The sequence below is a fragment of the Patiria miniata genome, unplaced genomic scaffold, assembly GCF_015706575.1.
Source record: "Patiria miniata isolate m_02_andy unplaced genomic scaffold, ASM1570657v1 HiC_scaffold_15, whole genome shotgun sequence".
NCBI classification, from domain to species: domain Eukaryota; kingdom Metazoa; phylum Echinodermata; class Asteroidea; order Valvatida; family Asterinidae; genus Patiria; species Patiria miniata.
The window spans coordinates 1798471-1824974 of record NW_024037053.1 but is presented as its reverse complement, the minus strand read 5'-3'; the positions used below and the strand labels follow the sequence as shown (position 1 = coordinate 1824974).

The 26504-nt window shown below is 44.2% G+C and overlaps 1 protein-coding gene across 2 annotated transcripts in view; it reads left to right on the top strand.

Moving 5' to 3' along the window:
* The window catches only part of LOC119722369, a 56964-nt gene extending 31228 nt beyond the window's left edge, over positions 1–25736 (top strand). Inside the window, exons 24-44 of one of the 2 annotated variants that reach the window (XM_038192445.1) lie at positions 1673–3868; positions 5312–5656; positions 6277–6393; positions 6955–7160; positions 8198–8324; positions 8874–9054; positions 9806–9990; positions 11432–11659; positions 12162–12305; positions 13115–13318; positions 14416–14566; positions 15165–15370; positions 15951–16434; positions 16864–17078; positions 18390–18797; positions 19278–19428; positions 20269–20454; positions 20889–21154; positions 22064–22196; positions 22921–23231; positions 24355–25736. In XM_038192445.1, coding sequence (XP_038048373.1) covers positions 1673–3868; positions 5312–5656; positions 6277–6393; positions 6955–7160; positions 8198–8324; positions 8874–9054; positions 9806–9990; positions 11432–11659; positions 12162–12305; positions 13115–13318; positions 14416–14566; positions 15165–15370; positions 15951–16434; positions 16864–17078; positions 18390–18797; positions 19278–19428; positions 20269–20454; positions 20889–21154; positions 22064–22196; positions 22921–23231; positions 24355–24486 — 6576 coding nt within the window. In that variant the 3' untranslated portion in view covers positions 24487–25736. The other variant, XM_038192446.1, reaches the window with a different exon arrangement.
* The last annotated feature ends 768 nt before the right edge of the window (positions 25737–26504 follow it).

Below are 26504 nucleotides of genomic sequence, written 5' to 3'. Positions count from 1 at the left end.
AAAACGGATAAACTGCAGCCTAATTATAATGTGCCATATTTTGACACATTTAAATTACACAATTCCAAGGGTTGAGTTCCCGCAAGGCATGATGGGAAACAACATGGCGCAGCAAGATCTCGTACCCATGGGAACGAGGTTGGTCAGAAGGCTTTACAGACTCCATCAGAATGCCATCAACTGTTTATGAGCAGTGTGTAAAGTCCTCCGACCTAAAGGCCAATTTCACGGCACTGCTTAGCACACAAATTTGCTCAGCACAAAAAAAAGTCTGGCTTATAAAAGCAGTTTACCAGCCAAAACTCCAGGTGATTTTCATGCTGTAGCAAACAACAGCTCAATACTAATCGCGAGCAATATACATCGCATGGAGTTTTGGCTGGTAACCTGCTTTTATAAGTCAGACTTCTTTTGTGCTAAGCAAATTTTTTTGTGCTTAGCGCTTGTGAGGGACACACTGCGTGCGTGTACCCGATTTTCATATCTGTAAATGCTCACCTCTAGTATTATGTAACTATGATTCCAGGAATCTCTGTGTATCTGTGTTTGTCTGTCTGTACTTCGATAATCTTCAGAACCGGGCGCTGTATGAAGTTGAAAATCGGCAGGTGTACTGCTCAGGACTCCTGAATTTGCAGTGTCAAGTTTGAAGTTGTTTGGATGTCCGGTTCTTCAAAAAGCTGCAATTTGGCCCCATTTGCCTCTTATAAAAGATTTGGCCTATGTGTGCGTGCATAGTATACAAATATTGAGTGGCTCAGCGTGGAATGGGAGGAATATTATCGAAAGGTAAAATCTGGACTTTTCCATTTCAGGAGGCGAAGCCGAGTGAACTGGAAAAGTCCAGATTTTACCAAACGATAATATTCCTCCCATTTCACAATTTAAAGCCGCTCAATATTTTTTTTATATAACTGACATATAGATCCTTGTCATTTGATATATTTGAACTTTTATTTCAATACAAAACTGGAGGAAAATGTATTTCTCTCTTCCAAACCACCCCTTCACAAAAAAGTTTGAACCCAACGCTGTTGCGCTGGCTCTTTGGAACAATACGCGCTACGCACACCAGCATGCATTTGCACACAAATACCGCGTCATGATCCTATCTGTTCAATAGTATTTCCCATTCCCCATGGGCAGATAGTACTTTTTGAGCTGCGGCGTAAATGGGAGCAATAAGAAATGTCACGTGATGTGAGTTCCACCAATCAAATGACAAGGATCTGTATGTCAGTTATATAAAGCCAACTGACCTTCACTGGGCGGCTATTCCATTATCAACAATGGGTTCTTCACTGGGGGGAGGGCTATTCCATTATCAACAACTGGTAAATAAACAAAGGCACACTTTTCTTCCCTATGTTTTCTTACTATAATTCGAGAAATCTCTGTGTGTCTGTCCACATGTGAAAAAATGTGCATTCAACCTGTGAGTGTGCGTTCAACCTGTGAAAACAACACCATTGAATCGTGTGCGTTGTTTGCATGAGCAGTTCTCAAAAACGCTGCAGGCAACCAAAACCAGTGGTCAAGCAATTTGCCCCTTCCGAACAGGCACATTTTCAACAGGCACTCCACTAGTTATTAGAAATGAACAAAATGCTTGGATCCACAGTCAAAGAGGCTACTGCATTATCTATCTATTTTTTTGTTTGTAATTATTTAGGTTGTCATGAGCCATCTCCTCACGTGGGAATCTTCCGAGACTCAGACCATCGAGAATCTGAACTTCAAGATCCGCAACCCAGCCAACAACATCCATCTGGAGTTCCAGCAGCACGCCATCTCCAACGCCACCCACCCGGTGGATTTCTCCTTCACCGTCCTCAACAAGACCTCAGAGCTGGAGGTGCTGAACGCCGGCCTGCGCACCCGCACCCTGAGCCAGGAGCCCATCAAGGGCGACTTCGAGGCTTCCCTGCGGAGCCAGACGTGGCGCTACGCTATACAGGAGGACTGGGACATCGTCAAGGGCGGCCGGGCCGTCCTGAACACGGCGCTCCACTGGGAGGACCAGCAGGCAACTTTCGGCATTAACTACACCCCGACGTCAGATGAGGAGACGGGTCTGGAGCGTTACGACTTCAACACCTTGCTGACCTACCCTCTAGGACGTGTCACCGTCGACTGGTACGCCTGGAAGAGAGGATATGATGTCTCCCATGGGGCCTCCGCATCCCTCATTGACCAGTCCCTGTTTGCTTATCGTATAGATTTCACCAACCACACCGTGATCTCCAGCCGCCCCGACATCAATCTGGATGCTTCCTTCAACCTCACTCGCCCCATGAGCCCCATCTCGGTGGTGCTACATGCCAGCAACAAGAACAGCGATGTTAACTTCGGGTTCAACGTCACCCGGGGAAACACCAAGGCTTTCACGTCTGGCTACAGCCAGACAGTGGCCCTTGGCATAGACATGCTTCCCATGATCTACATGAAGATCTTTGCCGATGTGGAAATCCCGGAGAAGGATTTCAGTCTTGCCATCTCTCAAGTGTCTTCCAAGACTGGGCTGTCGTCCAAACAGGAGCAGTCAGTACACTTCAATAGCAGGCTGGTTTACTACCAAAATACCATCATGACCTTGGTCACAAATGAAGAAACAGGAAGGTATGACGTGACATACGACGTCACCCAAAATATGACCTATCCGCTGCCCGAGTATGACTACCGATTCATCTTCAGTATGATCAGCGGCAACGTTGACACTCAGCTTACCATCCACCGAGCTAAGATTCCCGTCTGTTTCCTGAAAGTCGACTACGACCTGAAGACACCGGGAGCTGACGAGAAGGATGGAAAGAACAGCCTGATTGAAAGAACCGACCGTCACGAGGTCCGAATCATCCTCAGAACCCCGCTGGCCGTCATGAAGGACGTCCAGTGGAACGGGACCCTTGACCTGGCCCAGACCAGCTTCGACTTCGAGACCCGTCTGCTGTACTTCCCCGATCAAGAAAAGCCCTTCGTTATGACCATCAACTACCAGGACAAAGGCAACGAGTTGGTCACCCACAAGGAGCTGACCACGTCCTTCGAGACCCAGAAACGCCGCGTCAGCATCTTCAACATGGCCAAGTTCGACCTGGGTTCGGGCATCATCCAGGGCACGACCTCCGTCAAGATGGGCGCCCTGAATGCCAAACCGGACAACTTTGAGCTCAACGTGGAATACACCAACAAGACAGAAGACCAGACCGTCTCCAACAAGCTGGTGCTGACCCTCACCTCCCCGGACAACGTCATCAAGACGGAAGGCAGCGTGAGCTACATCGAGTTGACCTCCTACACCACAGCCTTCTCCGTCCTAGTCTCAGAGGAGCCCATCTATTCCAGCACGACCGTCTTCACCAATAACTCGGACAGCAACCAGAAGGCCTATGATGTGGACACCACCGTCAACTACTTCGGCTACGGGTATCGTATCCACACTGTTCACATCCAGGACGCCGACTCCTTCCACCCCAACGTCAAGGTCTACCGTGTCGATGAGACCGACCCCATGGCCGAGGCTGACGTGGCTTACACCAGGGCCGGCCAGTCACCCAAGACCCACACCGTGATGCTGACCCTGAAATCTAAAGGAGAAGCACAGATGACCATCAACACGGTGTACACCAACGGCTCCAACACCCAGAACGTTCACGTCATCATCTCCACCCCGCAGGACCAGCATCTAGACATTGTCTTCAACCTGGCCACAGGATCCTCAGAGACCGAATCGGAAGCCTACGACGTCACATTCCAAGTCGACAACACCTACCTTCCAAACCGACAGTTTGAGCTGACCACTCACTTCAGCATCGGCAGCGCCCAGTACAACCTGAATACTGACATGAGAATCTCACAGGAGCACATGGTAAGCCACAATTTTTAAGAGGCACAAAAAAATTAAGAAAACTTCAATCAAGTTTTAAAAAAATGCAGCTTTGCGTGAAACAAAATGCTAGAAAGTTTTTGATGGTATTGTACAGGTTTGGTGTATTCTCATTTTTCTATTCTGAAAACATGAAGTTGAGCAAAAGTTGATTCAGTTGTTCAGGGGGCAATCCAGGTTTGGCTGACGGGGGTTGAGCTGTCAAGATAGCGGGGTATTAACAGGCAGGCATCTTGTATTGTTTTTTTCCTGTTATTTTTCTCTTTTTGGCGGCTGTAAAGAGGGAGGGGGGGGGTAAATTCTCCCCATAGTTCCGCCACAGTACAAGCACTCTAATAACCAGGCATGCAACTTTTCCTCGGATCCGCTGATTTCCTTGTTTTTTACTTCTCATGAATGCCATTACAAAGTGAAAAACACTGTACAAAATCTTTTGTGGTTTGGACTTGCCTCATTTTCCCCCTAAATTCCCAGTTGCATGCCTGAATAACTGAGCTGAAAATCACATTTCTGTGTTTGACTTGAAAAGGTTATTTAAGGTCTTTGTTTGCCCTTTTCAGTGCCCCAATCTTTTGTAGCTGCAGGTATCGGCCCAACAAATCATCATGTCTCTCCGTTAGTTAGTAACAATCGTTGCCATCGTCTATTGCTCCTACATAATTTTGAAAGTATCAGTAGCCCAGCCCAACATGTCACACGACCAAACTTGGGTCAAAGGTCATAATAGGGTCACTGGGTTTTTTAACTCAAAACTCTACTCCTTCCAGAAAATAATGATAATAATAATAATATTGGCTTCTTGTATAGCGCTCATGTCCGTCACAAAGTGATGCTCCTGGCGCTCTATTATTACCCTGGCTTTAGCACGGCTGCCATTACGGCGCTCAAGCATTGAAGGCATTTCTTCCTACCGGGTACCCATTTACTACACCTGGGTGGAGAGAGGCAATCGTAGTAAAGTGCCTTGCCCAAGAGCACAAGCACCATGTTCCCTGTCAGGATTCGAACCCATGTTCCACGCCACACGAGTTGAACACCGTAACCGCTGGACCACAGCACCCCACATGGCAAAATCATGGGCGTCGCCAGGATTTTTTCTAGAGGGGAGCAAAAAAAAATTTTGCCAAAAAATGCTTGTATTTCTCAACACATTCTCGATTTATCAGTTTTAGAGGGGGGCAGGGACATTTTGCCCCCACCCCAATTCATTAAATTTACACCACTTTGTCTTCGCGCCTCTTTTTCTGTTTTTTTTTTTTTTTTTTTGCTTTTCCAGGGGGGGGGGGAGGGGCAAGTGCCCCCCTTGCCCCCCCCCCCCCTCGCGACGCCCATGGGCATAATCATGTGACTCGTGCATGAACACGACTTAATTGGCCGCAGCTACCGAGATATATCCAATCAGGCTTGTTTTTTTTCTTGACGCAGATGAACATGGTGTACCGGTGTGAGGACACCTCCCCGTCAGACACGCACACCAAGAAGACCACCCGTTTCCAGATGAGCTTCCCCCAGCTGGCTGACTATCCAACCCTCCTCAACCTGGGGCTCCGCCTCGACCAGGAGGACCGGCGGGACGTCAGTGTGATGCGCAAGGGTGAATTCCGCTGGGGCCAGATGACCGACGCGGAGGCCGTGGCCCTCACGGTGACCGCCCAGAGCGACTTGCTGGAGGTCCAGGTGGCTCACCCCATGAACGTGCCGTCTCTCCCCAACGAGATCAACGTGATACTCCGGAACAACACCGATGCGACCGCTAGAGGCTCATTTGAAGTAAGTTAACCCTGTCCTTACCAGATGTGGACTTGGCTCTCCCCAGAACCAAATTGCTTGCTCAGTTATGCAGGAAATCACTAGAGCATGAAAAATGGACCACAAGTTGAAAACTCACTTTTTTTCCAATTTCACTGCCATGGAGTGATTACAATCAAAGGTATTGTGTGTACAGGTTGCTCCTTGAACCTTACTCTTTTATGTGATGTAAAAAGCAAGATTTGTGCAAAAAGAAGAAAATGATGTCCGTTTTTTTGTTTATCTGGTCCCAGTTATCGAACTGCAAGCCATTTCACCAATAGCACGCCATACCTCAAATTGTGCGTGGATACTTCTGAAGCACTTTTCTTAAAAGTTTTGTAATGGTAACACTATGAATAAACAAAACTTAAGCTCGGCTCACTCGAGTGCCACATCACGAAGAATAAACAAATTCCTGAAATTTTGACCCATTTTTGGGGTGGGGCCACATGTTATACAGTGGGGGTCAGTTATGCACATTACTACTTTTGGCAAAGACAAACACGGAATCTGAGTCTTGATTCACAAATGAATTGAACTTGGCAAGAATTCTGTTCTCTGTTTGTACGAACATTCTGTTGCTCTTTTCACTCCACCAGATTCAAGTCAACGAGGAGGATGTGAAACTCATGATGCTGTCGGGTTCCTACGCACGCGTCGACGGGAACGACAAGAAACGCCGCGCAATCCTGGCCTTCACCAGACCAGCACATCCAGTGAGTGGTTATCAAATTTTGAAAAGGAGATTTGTGAGGCGTTCTGGCAAAATGAGACAGAACTAGGCAGAGGTCAAAAAGAGTTTTAGGAAAGAGAATAAAATAATCCTCACAAAACTGTTTGTTGCACTTCAATCAGACATTCCATTCACAAGTCATGTTTAAAGTTCACATTTATCGACATGTTCCCTGATCCAACTTAAAATGAAAACGAGCAATATATATACATCAGGGAATTGTAAGGTCAGGGAACCAATCTAGCTGGCTTGTACCTGCATGACTATTGGTATGTAATCGATTGCAAACTAAATGCAGACTTAAAGTGGTAAATTGGGGGCAGTATTTAGAAAAAAGCCATTTTCTTTTTCCAAAGCTGGTCAGCCGACCAGCATTGGAATTAAAATAAAATACCACTTATTTTTAAGTGACAGTACACCAGGAGCCATTCTTATACAGGATGTTTTAGACTGTCATTCACTAACAGTCCAGTAAGGTATTTCATAATAATTTGGTAGTTTGAGGTTTGCAAATGTTGTACATTCCCTTTAAACAAAATTTCAGGACATCCAAATCACGTTGGATGCTGAGTTGATGAACGAGAACAGAATCTTCGGCTCGGACCTGACGATTAAGTACAGCGAAGAGGAGAATAGACTGGTCACCGCCATGATTGAGGTCGTTAACCATACCAGCGCGGACAGCATGGGATGGGACATCAACACGGCCATGCGACACTTAGTCAGTGGGTTGGACATGAGCACGGCACTGTGAGTATAGCGACTGGCATTAAGCTCAGGTGGGGTTATAGTATACACATATTGACTGGCTGTGAGGTCACTAGCGCACATATATGCACCTCACGCTCAAGGAACTGTGAATGACCACTATAGGGTCTAAGACTATATTGGCACTGTGAGTATAGCGACTGGCATTAGGCTGTGGTGGGGTTATAGTATACACATATTGACTGGCTGTGAGGTCACTAGCGCACATATATGCACCTCACGCTCAAGGAACTGTGAATGACCACTAGAGGGTCTAAGACTATATTTTGAGGCCGAATAAAATCCTCCTGTTGTCATTCACAGTCCAAAATAATCGAGTATAGTGCCTGAGCAGGCTTGTGTTCTTAAGCAAGACACTTTTTTATAATTGTCTCTCTCCAGCCTGGATTAGGTATGGGTGCTTGTTGCTTGTGAGGGTAGAGACCAGATTGCGTTGATCTCAGGCTGCAGCAGAGAACAAGTCTCATGGCCTTAACAGGAATAACAAATGCAACACATTATAATTACAGTGGAACGCCGCTATAACAAACATCACGGGATCCACAGAAATTTGTGCGTAATAGTGATCGTTTGGTATAACGATTTTAAGCTGCCGGTGCTCCGATACTCACTTTTCAATAAATAGCGCCCTACAGAATTTCACCCTGCACGCCCTGGTACTAATAGTTATTGAAAGACGACTTTGAACATGTGCCGACTATTGTATTATGTAATTACACAGTTTTTCATCTTACTACCTACAGCAATGGGTGGTTTTCCCGTTCTTTGCCTTGGGAAAATAAAACCCACTTGTCGCTCCTCTGTTTGACATTTTCTCAACAAAAATGTTCAGTACGTTTTGTACATAAAAATCAAGAGTCAACGACAATGTTCGGTATAGCCAAATGTTTGGTACAACGGTGTTCGGTAAGAGAATAGTGACATTGCATTGTATTTCTTAGTGGTAAAGTTTTCTCCCTTTTTTTAAAATTTTGAATCCATTTTAATTTTTTCTTTTAACTTTCCCCTTGTCCTCACAGCTCTGTCATGAACGACAAGAAGGCAGTTTCGGCCGGTATCGAGGGAGAGATTCTCGTCGATGGCGAACCAAGACCCTTCAACTTTGAAGTCAAGTGGGACAAGGAACAAGAGAAATACACCGTCAGGGTAAGTGACAGGCACAAATTGCGTTAGTAATTAGTCCAGTGCCAATTATTGCATTTTAGGCCATCAGCCTGGGGGTTTGGTCAGTATTAAATCAGGGCATAAATGATTTTATAGCACCTCACCCACAGATTCTGTGTCTTGATTGGCCGAGAGCGAGTCACATGATACTTTCTATTTTTGCTATCTTCCTGTGCACGGCCAAAAGTACTATACCCGTAGCAACCAAAGTACTATATCCGCGGCGCTGTATTTGTGTGCAAATGTATGCTGGCGTGCGCTTTGCACGTAGCGTGTTTTGTTCCAAAGTGAGCGCGCTGCAGAGTTGGGTTCAAACATTTCGTGAAGGGGTAGTTTGGAAGAGAGAAATACACAGTTGTAACAAGCATTTTGATGGACATTTTGAAGGAAAAAACGGTGATAACACCCAAAAAGCTGCCACCATTGCAATGCTATCACATACTTTCCAACTCTGGAGGTGTTTTTAATAATATCTGTTCTAATATATTGTTCTTTATAATAATATCCTTCTTTTTAATAATATCCTTGCAGTCGGACTCACCTTGGAATGAGATGGTTTTCACTGGACAGTTTGAGGACCGCTCGTACTCCGACTACAAGATTTACCGCGTGACCATGACCAACACGTACAGGGACAACCGCATCGTCAGGTCCATGTTTGAGTTCAACAGCCAGTTGAAGGAGATCTCCTATATGGTCAATCACAACCCCGGTAAGTTTTCGAGAACAAAACATCGAAAGAGATGTTAGGAGATATTAGAAGTAGTTTCATTGTCACAAAAAGGGAAACTTTACTGATTCCCAGAGAAGCTAGTTTCATGTTGCTTCCGTTTTCCTAATGATTTTCCCAGACAATCTTGAGGATTTCCTGCAATTCCGTGCTGATTCCCAGACAAACTAGTTTCATGTTGCTTCTGTTTTCCTAATGATTTTCCTAGACAATCTTGAGGATTTCTTGTGGTTCCATGCTGATTCCCAGACAAGCTAGTTTCATGTTGCTTCTGTTTTCCTAATGATTTTCCCAGATTTCTTGTGGTTCCGTGCTGATTCCCAGACAAACTAGTTTCATGTTGCTTCCGTTTTCCTAATGATTTTCCCAGACAATCTTGAGGATTTCTTGTGGTTCCGTGCCGATTCCCAGACAAGCTAGTTTCATGTTGCTTCCTTTTCCTTGTGATTTTCCCCGACAATCCTGAGGATTTCTTGTGGTTCCGTGCTGATTCCCAGACAAGCAATTTTCATGTTGCTTCCGTTTTCCTAATGATTTTCCCAGACAATCTGGAGGATTTCCTGTGGTTCCATGCCGATTCCCAGACAAGCTAGTTTCATGTTGCTTCCTTTTCCCAATGATTTTCCCAGACAATCTTGAGGATTTCCTGCAGTTCCGAGCTGGTTTCCCCTACTGTTATTCCAAAACATGCTAGTTTCATGTTGCTTTCCTTTTTTCCGACTGATTTTCCCAGACAAAGCCAACGATTTTATGCGGTTCCGAGCCGGTTTCCTGAACGAGACCGCCCTGCTTGCCATGTTGGATTCTGAAATTGACGGTCAGTACGCCCAGGACGCTAGATTCCTTTTGGCACTGGAATCACCCAAGATCCTCCAGACCCATATTCAGTGGAATCCCAATTGGGTGGAATACATCAGCGTGAGTAGCACAATTCTTAAATATTTTTAAAAGCGTTTGAAATTACTACCGAGGAAAAATGAAACCCTGATTTCAGGACTATTGTTTTAGTGAAGCTCTGCATGTAGCACTTTCAACATCTAGGATATGAAAGCCCAATTCATAAGCTTTCTTTTAGTATAAGAATCATTCTAATCACTCATGTACTTTTCAAGTTACGGAGTTTTGAACCCACCACCGTTTCAAAGTTCTGTCCATGGATCACAAAAAAGGTGTGCGTTCTTTCAAGTATCAGCAAAACGAAAACAATTCACACACATCCCTATGTGATTTGTTTTCGTTTTGCTGAATGAACACTTAACTTTTTTGTGATCTCTGGACAGCACCTTAAAACGGTAGTTGTGTTTAAAATTCTGGAAAAGTTTCATGAGTGATTTGAATGATTCTTGTACTAAAAGAAAGCTTATGAATTGAGCTTTTATATCCTAGATTTTGAAAGTGCTACATGCAGAACTTCACTAAAACAATGGTCCCGATATTTGGGTTTCATTTTTTTTTACTCACCCTGTATTAGTAATGCAGTGTGTCCCAGTAAAGCAAGCCCAGTACAAATCAGCGGCCAAATCTAAACAAATGTTTATGTGAGCCTAAATTTTGTTTGTGTTTTGTCATGCCGTTGATGTTGTTTATTGCCTGTGGAAAAATAAACTGAATTGATTGAAAACTTTTAAAAGCATGACTAGAAACGTAAGAGCTCCATAAAATTGAAATTTACCCTTTTTGTGGCATTAGCTTGTGCTGGTAAACAGTGGAGAGAGGGAGACCACGAACCTGTTTCACACACGAACACATTTCACATGCAAACAAGAATGACCATGTTTTTATTCCAAAACAAATTAACATGTAAATATGTTTATGAAATGAAGACATAGTCTCATTTAGGCCAAAAAAAAATATACTCGGTCTCAGGTCAGCGCGCGTGTTAATTTTAATCATGCTTGTCAACCTTTCTTTTTTTTTAAATTAACACGGAAGCTACAACAGCGCCCTCTATTGCTGCGCCTCCTCAAATTTTTGTACCAAGGAGCACCAAGGAATGGGGAAATTGCACCAAGGCAAATGATAAAGGGCACCAAGGCAAATTATGGAGGACACCAATGTATAATGAGGACACAAAAAAGCAAAATAGTACCCACCTTGTCTGTACAATACAAGCTTGAAAAAAAACAAAAAAACGCGTCGCCGCATCAATTCCGGAACTTCGGTCTGACCAGAGACCGACTATTTTTTGGGGGGCCTTACATGTAAATGTGTAATGAAATAAAGACATAGTCTCTTCTTGTTTGCATGTGAAATGTGTTCGTGTGTGATACAGCTTCGTCTCAAAACATACGATCACACATACGATCCGCGGACCACCTGTGCATTTTTCAACTTTTTATTTTTCATAATTTACCGACAGGAGAAGTACATAGCCGGCTACGACAGGCTGACGAGAGAGTTAGAAGCACGACGCGTGGACATGGAAGCAAGCCGAACGAGTTTCGGGGAACGCATCTGTGCTTCCTACAACGACTTCCTGGCCAGCAACTCTGACATCAAGACCGCTCTGGAAGACATGAAGGAGGCATTCCTCGTCAAATACGAGGCCAAGAAGGCGCGGTTTGAAGTTATGAAGGAGGACTTTAAGGTAGGACTAGTGGCCCTTTTTTTGGGGGGGGGGGGGGGTCAGGCCAACATTCTGGACCACAAGACATATAAATACATCGACCGCAAGGTCCTATTCAAAACTACACGCGATCTGCGTGGCGCCCCACTAAAATCAAAACTATGGGCAAATTCACCACTCGGTAACGATTTTACACACCATTGAGCTATTCCAGTAAAAAAAAACCTATTTTTCGGAGTCCATTTTTTCAAAGTCCATTTTTTTCAAAGACATGCGTCGCACGGTTACGCGCTTGAAAGTGTTTGAAAGTGTTACAAGATGTGAACTTGCTTTCAACGATGTCAGCCTCTGGCTAGGTTATACTTTACATGAACAAAACAATACTTTACATGAACAAAACAATACCAGTGACGTCATAAAATGGTAGAGCGGCACGTTAAACATTTTTACAAGTCACAAAAAGGTTGCCGAAACAGCCCTGTGTTTGTCCACAAACTTAAGTCCAGCTTTTTATTTGCTGTAGACAAAGTGGGAGAATTACTTCAACCAGCTGACCCAAGACTTGGCACCTTACCAAGAGACTCTGATGCAGAGATTGGATAATCTGAGGATCAGGTACAGGGAATGGCACATGGACATGACCGCAGCCGCAGAAGGTTACTTAACGGTAAGTGGTACACAGATAGCAGGCATTATAACATACAGGGTGCAGTCAGAATGATCTGGACCCAAATTACAGAAAATATTTTTCAAAATATGTAGCAATTATCAAAACCAGTGCCAATGATATGCTATAGGCTGGTATTTTGGACATATGTGATGCGATCAAGCTAAATGAGTCGTTTGTCTGGATTTTCGGGGGGAGATTCAGGCCAAAGTAAGGCCACTTCATCACATCTCTTGGTGTTCCAAATTCCATAATTTTTTCAACTAACGATGGTATCAACATGGGGTTTTCACAGCAGTAATGCAGAGATTGTGCTCTTTCCAAATCTGTAATCAAAACAAATTTTGACCAGGGTCGACAAACGACTCATTTAGCTTGATCGCATCACATATTTGGTGGAAATTTCATGTGTATCCATTGTACCATTGTGACGAAAAGCGCTGGCAAAGAACGCATGCTAAAAAAACACTCTGACCGCGGTCGCATGGTTCAACAAATTTATTGAAATCGCGTACTCATGTGAAACCACCCTACGAAAGACGACTTATTGTCAAGCTGTATACAACTTGAATTTAATAAAGAAATATTTTAACAACTAACTCTCTGGATGTGTGTTCGATTACTCATTCAAAAAGTGGAAACTTAAAATTGGCTAGGAACATAGCGATTGAGGCAAGAAATCTATTTTTCGGGAAGGAATTAGACAATTTAAGCACTGGGAATGCAACTTAATCATTGTGTCTTAGTACAAATTTGGGCGGTTTGATTTACTAAACGAAAAATAACCCTCCGTCGTCTGTCCGTTCCAGACCACCGAACAGCGCGTGAAGGCCTTCTACAACATGCACGTCAAGCCCATCTTCGAGGAGCTGAAAGAGTTGTTCGACAGCCTAGCCGAGCAGCACCGTGTCCAGCTGGACCTGTTGTTCCCCGCAGTCAGGCCGTACGGTGACAGCTACCTCATCCCCAAACCGGAGCCTGAACCCAATCATCCGCCCAAGTATATGGTCGGGGTAGGTGTACATTTCAAACAACTTCCCTGTAGTTTTTTTTTTATCCCCCTGGCTTTCAAGCTAGTCATGAGGATATTGCGATCGCGTATTCCTGCGTTTGTTTATGGTGTAAATCGAGGACACACACGTGCAAAATCATCGGTGAATCGAGGACAGGAACCAAATCAAGGACGACCTCGATTAGGAAATGTGTACAAAGCCAATGAGAGCTGTTGCGAAAAAGTTAGAGTACAAACAAAGGAAAAGGGAAGAGGAACAAAAGAAAATCCTTGATTTACACCAGAAACAAATGTTCTAGGGTGGGCGTGTTTATCTATTCAAACCGTGGACGAAAAATACCAGAGAACAAAAGAGAACGATATCGTCCACGATTCCCAGCATACGTCCACGATTGGGGTCGTGTACAAAACATATGGGCGTCTTCCTAAAGAGAGTACAAACAAAAGAGGGACAAAAGGATGCCACGATCGACGGTGTGAATATGACTGTGTGTCTGTGTGTGTGTTCCGTTTTGGTTAGGTTCACTGTACTAAAGTTCAGTCATCAATCTCAACCAAACTTGATATGTGGTTATTGCTCACGGTATCTGGTAAATTGATTAGAATCAGGCAGATCAGTGACGTCACCAAAGATCACCCTATCCGCTCCATTCACAAGTACCCCCTCAACCGGCAAAGAGAGTACAGTTGGGGGTGACCGACCGACGCCATCTTGCCTGACTGCAATTCATTTGCCGCGAAGCGCGGCCACTGCGTGTACATAGTACAAATCCCCTGGTGTACGTGCGTCACACACAAGGAACGGTGCGCGTCAACCAGCGAAATGTCCCGCCCATGGGACATCGTTGCTAGGTAAAAGGGCGCCCTCTTGGGTCGGTGCACGGAGCCCATACAGCCTAATGCCCACTGTCTTCAAGTAGGAGGAGTATTTAGAAGTAATGATTGGCCCCGCCCACCCCCCCCAAAAAAAACCCTCACCACCAAAAAACCCCTCCCCCTCCCCCTCCCCCCCCCCCAAAAAAAAGGGAATTCTTGAACATTCCCAAGATGAGTCTGAACATGTTACAAAGAATGTTCAATTTTTTCTTGGTTGTAAAGGGCAAAGAAGATTACATGTCTCTGGGGGAAGTCGTGCAGACGGCAATCAAAGTGCCAGGGGAGAGGGAGATCATCTTCAGCACCCGACTGACACGCCTGCGACAGCTGAAGGTCTGGAAGGACATCGAACGGCTCTGGAATGAGACGAAAGGTAAACCGATGTTTGGGTTTTGTCGAGAGTTGTACGTGTGAAACCTTTCTTTAACTGAACCGTTTTCGTCTTTCGCTACTTCCATTTGTTTCACTAAAACACTGCGGACAGTCCGGTAGAAATTGGAATATCCTCTGTTTGTGTAGCCTTTCGCCAGGGCCATCGTGGCTTAGAGCTGCGAATCTGTGTGCGACTGGAGCGAAGACGAAAACAGCCCGCCCGAGCGGCAAAGCCACGAGGCTTCTTTTAACTTGATTTTGTTGAATTATTCATATTTTTTATGCAAATAAGTAGAGAGCTGAAAGGTTAACCAATTACAGCGTGGATTTTGCCTAGCTGCCTAGTTCACCCGATTGCATGAAGCTCGTCTGAACACAAATTTGTGCAAGACAAAAAGTTTTAACTCGGCAGCAAGCAGTCAGCAAGCCGAAATTTCATGCGACGGTTACTTATCGAGTGGTTCCCAGATGATTTTATTGAAACTTTTTTCCCCAACCAACAACTCCCTGAAGTTGATTCCAGTTGCATTGATCATTTTTGACATTACTTTAAAAAAAAAAATTTAAAAAAATTGTTTATCGTGTGTCATTTATATCAGCCGAACTTGAAGCCATCTTTGCCGAGATAGACGGAGAATTCAAGCAGTCCAATTTCTACCTGGATGTTTTGGAGCAGTGGGAAGTGCTGAAGGAACAGTACCCCGTAGAGCAGTGGTGGGCCGACATTCTGATGAGGTTGGAGGAGATCAAGGAATCCGAGGACATTCAGGAGTTGATCGCTACATTTGAATTGCTGAAGGAAGAGGTAGGTGTAAAGAGATGTGTGTGGTTGAATGTGAGGTTTTGTGCGAGGACTGTGTATGAGGTTACAGTATAAGGCTTGGCTTGAGGCTCCGTTTGAGGCTTGGTTTGAGACTCAGTTTGAGGCTGGGTTTGAGGTTCAGTTTGAGGCTTAGTTTGAGGCTCAGTTTGAGGCTGGCTTTGAGGCTGGCTTTGAGGTTCAGTTTGAGGCTTGGATGAGGCGCAGATTGGGGATCAATTTGAGGTAAAGTATGAGGCTCAGCTTGAAGCTTGGATTGAGGTTCAGCTTTGGGCTCAGCTTGTATCTCAGTTTCAGGCTAACCTAGAGGCTCAGCTGAGTCTCTAGCTGATTTACATCTTGAGGTTCAGTTTGAGGATCTACCCCAGGCTCAGTTTCAGATTCACATAAAGGCTCATTTTAGGTTCCATTGCATCTACGTTTGAGTTTCATCTGGAGACTCGGATTACCTAGAGGCTCAGCTAGAAAGTCAGTCTGAGGTGAGCTTAGTGCTCAATAAGAGGCTCAGTTAGATGCACAGCTTGAGTGAAGTAGTGAAGTAGATTTATTTGGATCCCATTTACAGTTGAGTGTCCCGACCATCGACACCGAAGCCGGCCTGACCCGGATCCGGGAGCGCATCGCCAGCTCCCTGCAGGGCTACGGACTGGAGATCCTGGAATACCTGAAGACCCCGACCTACGAGCTGGTCCGCTACGACCTGGAGAACGGCGAGATCCTGTTCCGCCTCTTTCTGCCGATGGAAGTCCACAGCCTGCAAGAGGTCCCCGAGTCTTGGCGCCAGATGGAGATGCTGCGCCGTCTGCGGGAGCTGATCGCGGAGGTCCGGGAGCGGTCCAAGCGCACCTTGGGCGAGATCTCCATGGCCGACGGCACCACGCGCAGCATGTACGAGCTGATGTTCAACGAGCCCATGCTGCTGTACCGCGAGGGCAACGTCACCCAGTGGTTCCTGGGGGAGAAGATCAAAGCGCAGCGCAAGTTCTGGGAAGCGATCCATCTCGCCAAGATGTACATCAATCCCGTCAACTGGATCCCGCCCCACCAAGGTATTTTCTATAGGCATTCAAAATTTAACTACCTTTGACTTTATTTGCTGGACTCGGCCAATCAAATCCCACAGTTAACAATCAATGCATAATTCATGATTTCCTTTCTGCCAATACTCTGATTGTTGGTGTCAATCGACCCTTGACTGCATTTGCTGTAACTCGTCCTATCAAATCCCACAGTTAATCTAATGAATAATTCATGATCTCTTTCCAGCCAAAACCATGATCATAGGCCTTTGACCACATTTGATGCGACTCAGCCAATCAAATCCCATAGTTAATATAATATAAATCATGATCTCTCTCCAGCCAATGCCATGATCGTAGTTGCCAACCAATTCATGACCTTTGACCGCATTTGCTGCGACTCAGCCAATCAAATCCCACAGTTTACAATCCAATGAATAATTCATGATCTCTTTCCAGCCAATGCCATGATCGTCGGTGCCAATCACTACATGACCTTTGACCGGACCTTCTACGACTTCAGCAGTGGCTGTAGCTACCTCCTGGCCCACGACTTCATCGACGGCAACTTCACGGTGGTCGTGGAGTACAACCGCGACGGCGGCACCCGAACCAAGAGCATTGTGCTGTACTTAAACTCAACCGCCAGTTTTGAAATTCAGAGCGACTTTACGGTAAGGGAAAAAGGCTAAATTAAACGAGCGATACCTCTAGTTTTAACCTTGAAATTATTTTGTTTTAATGACCTCATGTGTACAATTTGTCAGACATGACTAAAATCCTTTTAGGCCATCAGCCTTGGTCCAAAATTTTGGCCACCAGTATCAAATGAGGAGAATAATCGTCATAGCGGTATACACCTCCAGAATTGGAAAATAGGTGATGGCAATGCAGCGGTGGCAGCTTTTTGGGTGTTATCACCCTTTTTTCCAAAATGTCCATCAAAATGCTTGTTACCACTCAAGGGGCGGTATACCTTGCGCATGTGCACCATAATTATTTATGCTCTAATTTGATACTGACCAAACCCCCAGGCTGATGTCCTATTTCTTTCTACATTTTTGGAGAATTTCCAAAAAAAACAACACAGTTTCCAAGGCGAAATCATGCCTGAATCAGTCATTGTAACTCATGGAAATTAACAGACGTTTGGCTAAGATTAAAAGGAATTTCCTAGAAATTATCATCCACCAATAATGCAACGTTTCTTCAGATTAGCAAACTTCCTTTTTCTTTTCTTTTTTCCCCCTGTATACCATTGAAAATTAATATCAAGTGTGAAGAAAGTTTCGCAAAGCTTGAAACTTTTGTTATCAAAGATAAAGATAATTCTCTTCTGCTGGTCGTAGATGGCCTGCCTAGTGTCGTCTTTGTACCTATCTCACTCACTGACTGACTGACTTTCACGTGTGAGCTTGGCAGCGCTTTTGTATAGAATAACAAGTAGCGCCAATGTATTGGCTAAATTCGGCCCATTGTTTAGACCAGATGCGTGGGGTGCTGTGGTCCAATGGTTACGGTGTTCGACTCGTGTGCCGTGGTACATGGGTTCGAATCCTGACCGTGGGAACATGGTGCTTGTGCTCTTGAGCAAGGCACTTTACCATTATTGCTTCGTCCTTCGAATGGGACGTAAAGCTGTAGGTCCCGTGTGTTGTGTAATGCACGTTAAAGAACCCATAACACTTATCGCTAAGAGAAGGGGTTTGCCCCGGTGTTTCTGGCAGTGGCTGCAATATGCGCCGCAGCACCTTGTAAACCCTTATAAGTTGCTACATAATGGGTCTCATATTTCTCATGAACTTTATTTACCTTTCTTTAATAAAAGACATATCTCCAGCGCCTTGAGTACCTAATAGTTGGTAGATACGTGCGCTATATAAGACTCCGATATTATTATGAAAAACTTGCAATGACTAGCCGCTGTAAAGCAGTTAAACAGAATCTAGGATTAATTTGTCTTCATTGGTCTTGTTTATTTCCAGGTGATGATGGGCAAGCAGTTCTTGGAGCTCCCCGTCCAGCACGGACGCACCACCATCACCCGCGACGTCAACAACGTCCGCATCCACAACACCAACGGCATCACCATCACCTGCCACGTGGCCCACGACCTGTGCACCGTCAACGTCAGCGGCTGGTACTTCGGCAAGACGGCCGGTCTCTTCGGCACCTACAACTACGAGCCCCGGGACGACTTCACCACGGCCGACGGGGACATGGCGCGCCACATCGACGACTTCGCCCGCAGCTGGAAGGTCGGCAAGCGCTGCTCGGGTTCCGCCACCGATCCGCTCCCAGAATGCAACAGCGACCCGGAGGAGGAGGCCAACGCGCTCTGCTCCGCCCACTTCTTGGATGGCACATCCAGCCTGACTCAGTGCCTCGGAGTGGTACGTACAATTGTTTCATCCACCTCATAAATATTTATGAACCAAATGCTCCCTTTGGCTCTGCCCACTTTTTTAGACAGATCTTGCATGTTTAGATTTTTACCCACTGTAACTGTATTATATTATCCCTAACTCCCTAGTGGGTATGGTCTGATTTTCTTGAATTGTGTTCGAGAATTCTGCAAAAAAGTTAGAAAAATTCTTACTACAAGGTTCACAGTAAGTATTCGTGCTGCAGATTTACAAAGTTGAACATAGTTGCAAGTTGCAATTCAAGCAAATTTTGTGTAAATTATTCTGATTTCGACCTGACTTTGCTGTCACATTCATGAAAATTATCAAAAAGGGGAACAAAATATATCCAAGGCTACTCTTAATGCAGTAACGTTTCAGTAAACAAAATATCCCCCCCCCCTAAAAAAAAAAACTTCAAGGCAGCACATAGCTCAACCGTTTTGAATTCTTCACTGAACTCCCCAGGTGGACCCTGCGCCGTTCTATTCTATGTGCGCCGGCAAGATGTGCGAGTTGTCAGGGGAGCAGCGTCGGGAGGAAGCCTGCCGCGCCATTAAGGCCTACGTGGATGAGTGCAACCGGCTGGGAGTGGGCATCGTCATGCCTGACATGTGTGGTATGTGACGTCAAATCAGTGGAGTACCACTCGTAGTCTGTACTCGTACATGAGTACAACCAGGGTACTTTTTTAAGAAAATACTCGCACTCGCACTCGTACTCAAATGTCAAAATACTCGGACTGGAATTCATGGTACTCGTGTTTGAAAACCAAAGTATACGGACTCGACTATTCAAAATTGTACTCCATTATCAAATTACTTATACTCAATTATAAGGACTCGGGGGGGGAATCAAGTAATTTTTTTTTGAATGGCCAAAAAACTCCTTCCTTTAAGACGCACATGCTCAAAAATGCTCAAAATTCACTTTAAATGAAAAATTTACTCAAAAAACGATTTTCTTATTACAAACCGACATGTCTGGAGCATCATAAGATTGAGAGGTTGATATAATTATTAAATTGGAAGAAATTTTGAGTGAAAAACGGAAAATCAGACGTACTCATCCCGTTTCAACCGGCATCCACACGGAGATCCCGTGTCACTTTATCGTATCACATACAAGAAGAATGCACAAAGTGATGACATTATATGTAAAATCAATAGCGCAAACTTCAAACCTGCCAAAACTGTCATTGACTGTTTGGGCTATAAGAACCATGATTTGAAGACCTGGTCTTCTGAAATTCGGGTCATATTTTAGGAGTTCTCTTAAACTTGAATGAGAAAAATTTGACAAACAAAATAACAGTGGACACTGGACAGAGTATTTTTGGGAGCCTGTTTTTTTTTTTTAATAACCATGCCAAGTACTACACCAGTTACTCCGATATTTTTAATAAAATGATGCCCTTCAAAAATATTGACTTCATTTTCTATTTTTAATTTTTTTTTAGTGGTGTGTGATTCCCTTGACGGCCAGTTCACGCAGGGTGAGCTTAAGAACCTGTCTTCCCCAGACGTCATCCCCAGGTCAGCCGATGTCATTCTGATCGTTGAGGAGAAACGCTGCAATGCGGACAAGCTGGAACACATTGCCGAAATCGTGGACATTCTGGACACCCAGCTAAAGAACACCCGGCGTAAGTTAAACAAACAGAAATTCAGATTGGGCTAAGACAGTTAAAGGCATATATAGGTTCATTTGCTTTTCATTCCTTTTTGTTCGTTTGCAATGATACCACCCCTCGAAATCCAAAGCAGAGTGTTCAAAACCAAACCTGTTGAAGTTTCAGCTCAGTGGATATTACATGTTTTTCAAGAAAGCGGTGAAAAAAATATGCACAACCTTTTGATCAAGGAACATGAGTTTACCTCTTTATTTCCAAAAATCTGTCAATTGACTGATCATTGGAAATAACTCACATTCTCGGTTTCTTCAAAATGACTGCAAGCGAAACAAACTAATTTTCATGGGTGTGGTTAGTACTGGTATGATCTTAGGTGGTCCTGAAAGGTGGACAAAAGGCATACATTTGGCTGTTTTCCACACTTTAAATTTTCTTTTTCCTTTCAGAGTTCTCTGACAACCGGTTCGGTCTCCTGGGCTTCGGAGGCGAAGGAATCCACGACCTGCCACACATCCACACCATCGACGGCCAACTCTTCAACGAGAAGCGCCCTCTACGCTTCCAGGGCTTGCCCGAGCTGGAGTTTGCCGAGGATGGCAGCAACGACACCTTTGCGGCCATCTTGGCCGCTGCCAACTACCCCTTCCGCGCCGGCGTCGCCAAGAACATCATCCTGTTGTCTTGCTCCGGCTGCCAGCGTCTCTACCACGTGGTGGGTTGACTTTTTTGACCCTGGCCGATCTTTCCTCTGAACTGAGTTGACCACTCCATTGACCCTGGCTGACCTCTTCTTTGACCTTACCTGACCTCTTCTTTGACTCAGCTGACCTCTTCTTTGACTCAGCTTACCTTTATGACCCTAGCTGGTTGACCTTTCACGACCTTGGTTGACTTTTCATTTTGATCTTAGCTGACCTGTGTCTTGACTTTATAGCTGCATGACCTCTATGCTTGGCTGACCTTTTTTTTTACTTTGACCTTAGGTGACCTCTTCTTTGACCTTTGCTGACCTCTATGACATGGGATGACTTCTTTAATGACCCTTGCGGACTTCTAGGTTAGACTTCAGCCGACCTCTCCCTTGACCTTAGCCGACCTCTTCCTTGACCTCAGCCGACCTCTCCTTTGACCTTGGCAAACCTCTGTGACCCTGGCCGACCTCTCCCTTGCCTTAGCTGATCTATGTGACCTTAACCTATATGGCCTCTATGGCTATGACCCTGGCTGAACCATGTCTTGAGCCAACCTCTCCCCTGACCCTTGATGATCTCTCCCTTGACCATGACTGACCTCTATGCTCCCGACTGACCTCTGAAATACCCTGTTTGACCTCGCGTTTAGCTTAGCTGACCTTAGGAGCCAGGTCCAAGTCACATTGGATCCTTCCACAAAATCTTTAAACTGCTTATTGCACCTAGAGCAAAATCGATCCGATTTCCAGCATTTACTAAGAAATTGGACGTGTTCCCATGATACACAGTGGATATAGCAGAATATGTATTGCCAATAGCAGCTTATCCGCATTGTGAATCACTACCACCCATTTACACATCTTCGCATTTCTAAAAACAAAGTTTGCAACAGTGAGTGATATATTTTGTGTGTACATTGGTCTGTTTAGGATAAGTACTACAAGGACGTGGCCCGTGTGCTGCTCAGACAGGGTATCCAGTTGAACCTGCTGATGGACGCCGAGTTGGAGCTTGTACCTACTCGCGGCAAGAACACCTCCCCCAAGAACCAGGTCATCTACGGTAAGCCATAAGAAATATCGCTCTAAATGCCCCAAGACCAGAGTCAGTTACAAGTCATATCAAAAGTCATCCAATTTGGACCCCCCGATACCAGAACCTCGCTGTAGGCTAAGATGATTGGTTTAAACCGCTCAGATTTATGGGGGGAATATGGCAAGAAGAAATGTTGTGTTTAAAGATGTACAATATTAAAACACCTACGGTAGTGACTTACAATTGTGACAAATTTCTTTGAGTTTGAGCAATTATTTTCCTTACCACTTACTAGGTCATGAAATAGATAATTTGCGTTACAATAATAATACATGCTTCTTGTACAAAACTCGTAAATATCCTTCAAAATTTGCGTTACTAGAAAACAGAAATGTTCTCAAATTGTAAATGGGTTATTTTACTCATCAAATTATTGAAGTAAGAAATTTCTATTTTTTGTTTCCAGTGGGACACAGCCTCCCCTCGCTTAAGGCCTGTGCCCCTCCCCCCTCCCTCCCCCACCCCCACCCTCCCCCACCCCCACCCTCCCCCCCCCCCCCCCCCCCACCCCCACCCTCCCCACCCCCACCCTTGTGACTCTCCACTTAGAATTCGGGGGTAGACAAAAAATTAGCTTTGTATCGTAAAGCTCCTATGACTGCCCCCTCCAGAAACCCAGGCCCCCACAAGTGCCCCCATGCAAAATTGTTACCCAGTTTCAATGCCAGTTAATTATTATCTCCCATTGTAGGTGTCGACAACCGCACCGTCTTCACCAACAAGGCCCTGAGCTCGGGCAGCCTGATCGGCGACAAGTCCCTGCGCAAGCTGGTCAACGAGCCCATCAACCAGTGCGCGCTGCTGGCCTACGAGTCCGGCGGCGCCCTCTTCGACGCCACCAAGATGGATCAGAAGAAGTTCGCCGACGTGCTGACCCAGCGGATGGTGGAGCACACGGTCGTAGAGCCGTGTCAGGTCTGCAGCTGCCGCGGCGACGTGGACGACGTCGGACACGCTATCTGCGAGCCGTGCCGCATCTTCGAGAAGTACTCCTGGGTCTTTGTAAGTACACAAGATTCGTAAACATGTCACAAAGGACACAGACTTTGGTGATTCATTGTCATATATGGCAGTAAGCCAATGAGCACACTTTTCTCACAAAAGTTTTTAAGGCCCCAAAAAAAAGTCTTCGGTTTCTGGTATGAAGCTTGCCCAGGGTTGGTGCGGCGACATGGTTTTTGGGGGGTTTTTTAATACTTTTTTTTCCTTCAAATGTCGGCTGATGACTGCAAATGGTGCCCGACTAAATTTAGTGCAAAATATATGGGAGCCCAGAGAGGCCACATAAAGCTTATACTCGATCGTAACCCCATCTAAAAACATGTTAAGATTGTGCAGCAGCAGGATTCCAGTCAAACCAGTGAGTTTGGCAGTGTTGAGACATCATCTTACATTGAAAAAAACCTTTAAATTTTGCCGAAGCGCATGGCTACGGCCACGCGCGCGCATACCAGAAACTGGAGCCTTTTTTTTTTTTGAAAAAAAAAAGGAACAAGTGTGTGTGCACAATAAGCTCTGGCCCGGTTCCAGAATGTCTCTTTTCAGTTACAAAATAGACGCGCACGCGCATCGATCGAGACAAGGGGCATGTTCCGAAAACTTTCCCCAAGAGTATATTTAATAATAATACCGAAGTCTTATATAGTGCACGTATCTACCGACAATTAGGTACTCAAGGCGCTGGAAATAATGTAAATTATTAAAGAAAGGTACATAAGGTTTATGAGAAATATGAGACCCATTATGTAGCACCTTATAATGGTTTACAAGATGCTGCGGCGCATTAAGCAGCCACTGCCAGAAACACCGGGGCAAACCCCTTCTCTTAGCGATAAGTGTTACTGGGTTCTTTAATGTGCATTACACAACACACAGGACCTACGGCTTTACGTCCCATCCGAAGGACGAAGCAATAATGGTAAAGTGCCTTGCTCAAGAGCACAAGCACCATGTTCCCGCAGTCAGGATTCGAACCCATGTACCACGGCACACGAGTCGAACACCATAACAACTGGACCACAGCACCCCACATATTTACTGACGACGGCATTGCATTTGGTCCTGGGAGCTTAAAAACTTTACGTTACTAAATTTGAAAAAAAAAATATTTTGCTTATGTGGACAGGATATGGAGCGTGCTGTTGCGGAGGCCGATTACTACGGACGACATGGCATCCAGTCCTTCGTGGATTACCTATACACCCCATCCACAGCCCTGGACACACAGGTCAACAACACCCCCAAGAATCAACCCTAGGGACAGAGTCAACTAGAGTGGGAATGAGAATGCGGACGAACAAAAAAAAAAAATACGGTCCTGATGCAAAAAAAAAAAAAAAATGTGTATGTTTGTTAACACTGTCTGGAAACTGATCATGTTTTTCTAATTTTTTTTTTCACGTTTTATACTTTTATAAACAAATTACGTAAGCCAAGATGTAAAAAAAAAAATTTTAAAATAAAAACTGTGATTATTTACCACAAATTGCCTTACTTGTTTCGCCAGGTTTTGGGGAAAATTCAGTATTAATATGCAACAGTGATATCTTTTCTCCTTTTTTTTTGCATTATAGTATTTTTTTGTTGATTGTACACACTTGACGTTTTTGTAGTAGGTATCGCATGTGTAGTGCACGTTTCATTAGCTCCTTTTGTTGGCTTCATTATCTACAAAGGTACATCGTTATATCTGGATATTTTGCTGCGTTTGGTTTATTCATTAGGAGTTTTGTCCAAAAAAATACATAACAGACCTTGTTTGTACAAGAAGGAATACCTTCTCAATTTAAGAAACTTCAGGAAAAATTTGTTTCGCTTGCTTTTACAGATGAAAAGATCACTGCAATTTTTGTTAAATCAGTGGATTTGTTTATGTACGTAGATGAGGCTGTTCTTGTACGTAGTTAAGTCTCTGCAGGGCTTAGTTTTACACTCAAAAAACACAGATTAACTATTTCAACTATTGTTTTACATTTGGAAAGAATTTTTTTGAATTTGATGCTTGTTTGCTAACTGTTCAATAATCTTGTCCGTATCAGAATTCTCACACACTTTATCGTTTTGATGTGTGAAAAGTTTTGTGGTGGTTGGTTTTTTTTCTCCATTTTTTACAGCCGGAGAAAGATTCTACCTCTGTGGTACTAGATTACGTTATGTAGGCATTCTTACAAAAATATAACAAATCCTTGTGCAAATTTAGGTTAAACGATCAGAAATATTTTCATAAAGAAAAGTGGACTGAGGAACGTGTACATTGCGTATGAAGAAAGTAGTGTGTAGAGGGCGCTACTTATGCAGATCTTTTAACAGCAGAGCGCCCAGAATGAGTAAGATAATAGTGGTAAGAATGCTGCAAATACAATGCAAATTATTTTTTTTTCAAAATATTTTTTTTTTTTTTTTTTTTAATTAGAAGCAAACATTTTGAGCACAAATCAAGTTACATCCACGTTCTAGTTGTGAGTCTGAACTAGTTACTTAAATATTGGCTGGTTACATCCGATTTTTTTTTTTTTTTTTTTTTTACAGATTAACATTCTTGTGTTACAGGTAACGTGTTAAGAGAGATTTTGGGAAACTTAGTACATGTACGTTGTAGTCAACGTTTTTTCTTTTCTTTTTTTTAGGTTTGTATGATATTTGTGTGATTGTTATGTTTGATTTTCTGGATTAAAAAAAAAGGAATAAAAAAATTAGTTTGTGGTCCCTTTTCTTTGTTAAATTTTGTTTTCATGTTGAAAAAAATTCACTATTTAAGGGTTGTTTGCAACTGTGATTATTGAATAATACTTATATTGCAATTTTTTTGGCGTGTAAGTATTTTGTTTATTTGATATGTTGCCTCTGCTTATACACATATTGGCAACGATATTAAAATGAAAAAAAAGAATTAAGTTAAAGGTACAGTCCATCATTTGTAATTTGTGCATTCTGTTCGTTTGAAGCAACAAACGTGCTCAAAATCTAAAGAAGGGTGCTGAACAACTAACCTGATGAACTTTCAGCTCGACTTCAACTGTATATTCTGAGAAAAATTGCGTTCTAGGATTTCGATTTCAAATCAAAAGTTGCTGAATCATGTTTTAAGCCTGAATTCAGCGTCCAAGACACGTTCTCACTGAGCTGATTGCAGCTACGCGATGTCGCACACCGACAGCAACCGCGCCGTGCGTGTGCGTCGTGTCAATGCTTGCGCGTGCTTCGCTAAATAAAAAAAAACATCTAGTACTAACGGAGATTTCCAACGATGTGTCTTTAGACGCATCGTTGGAAAGG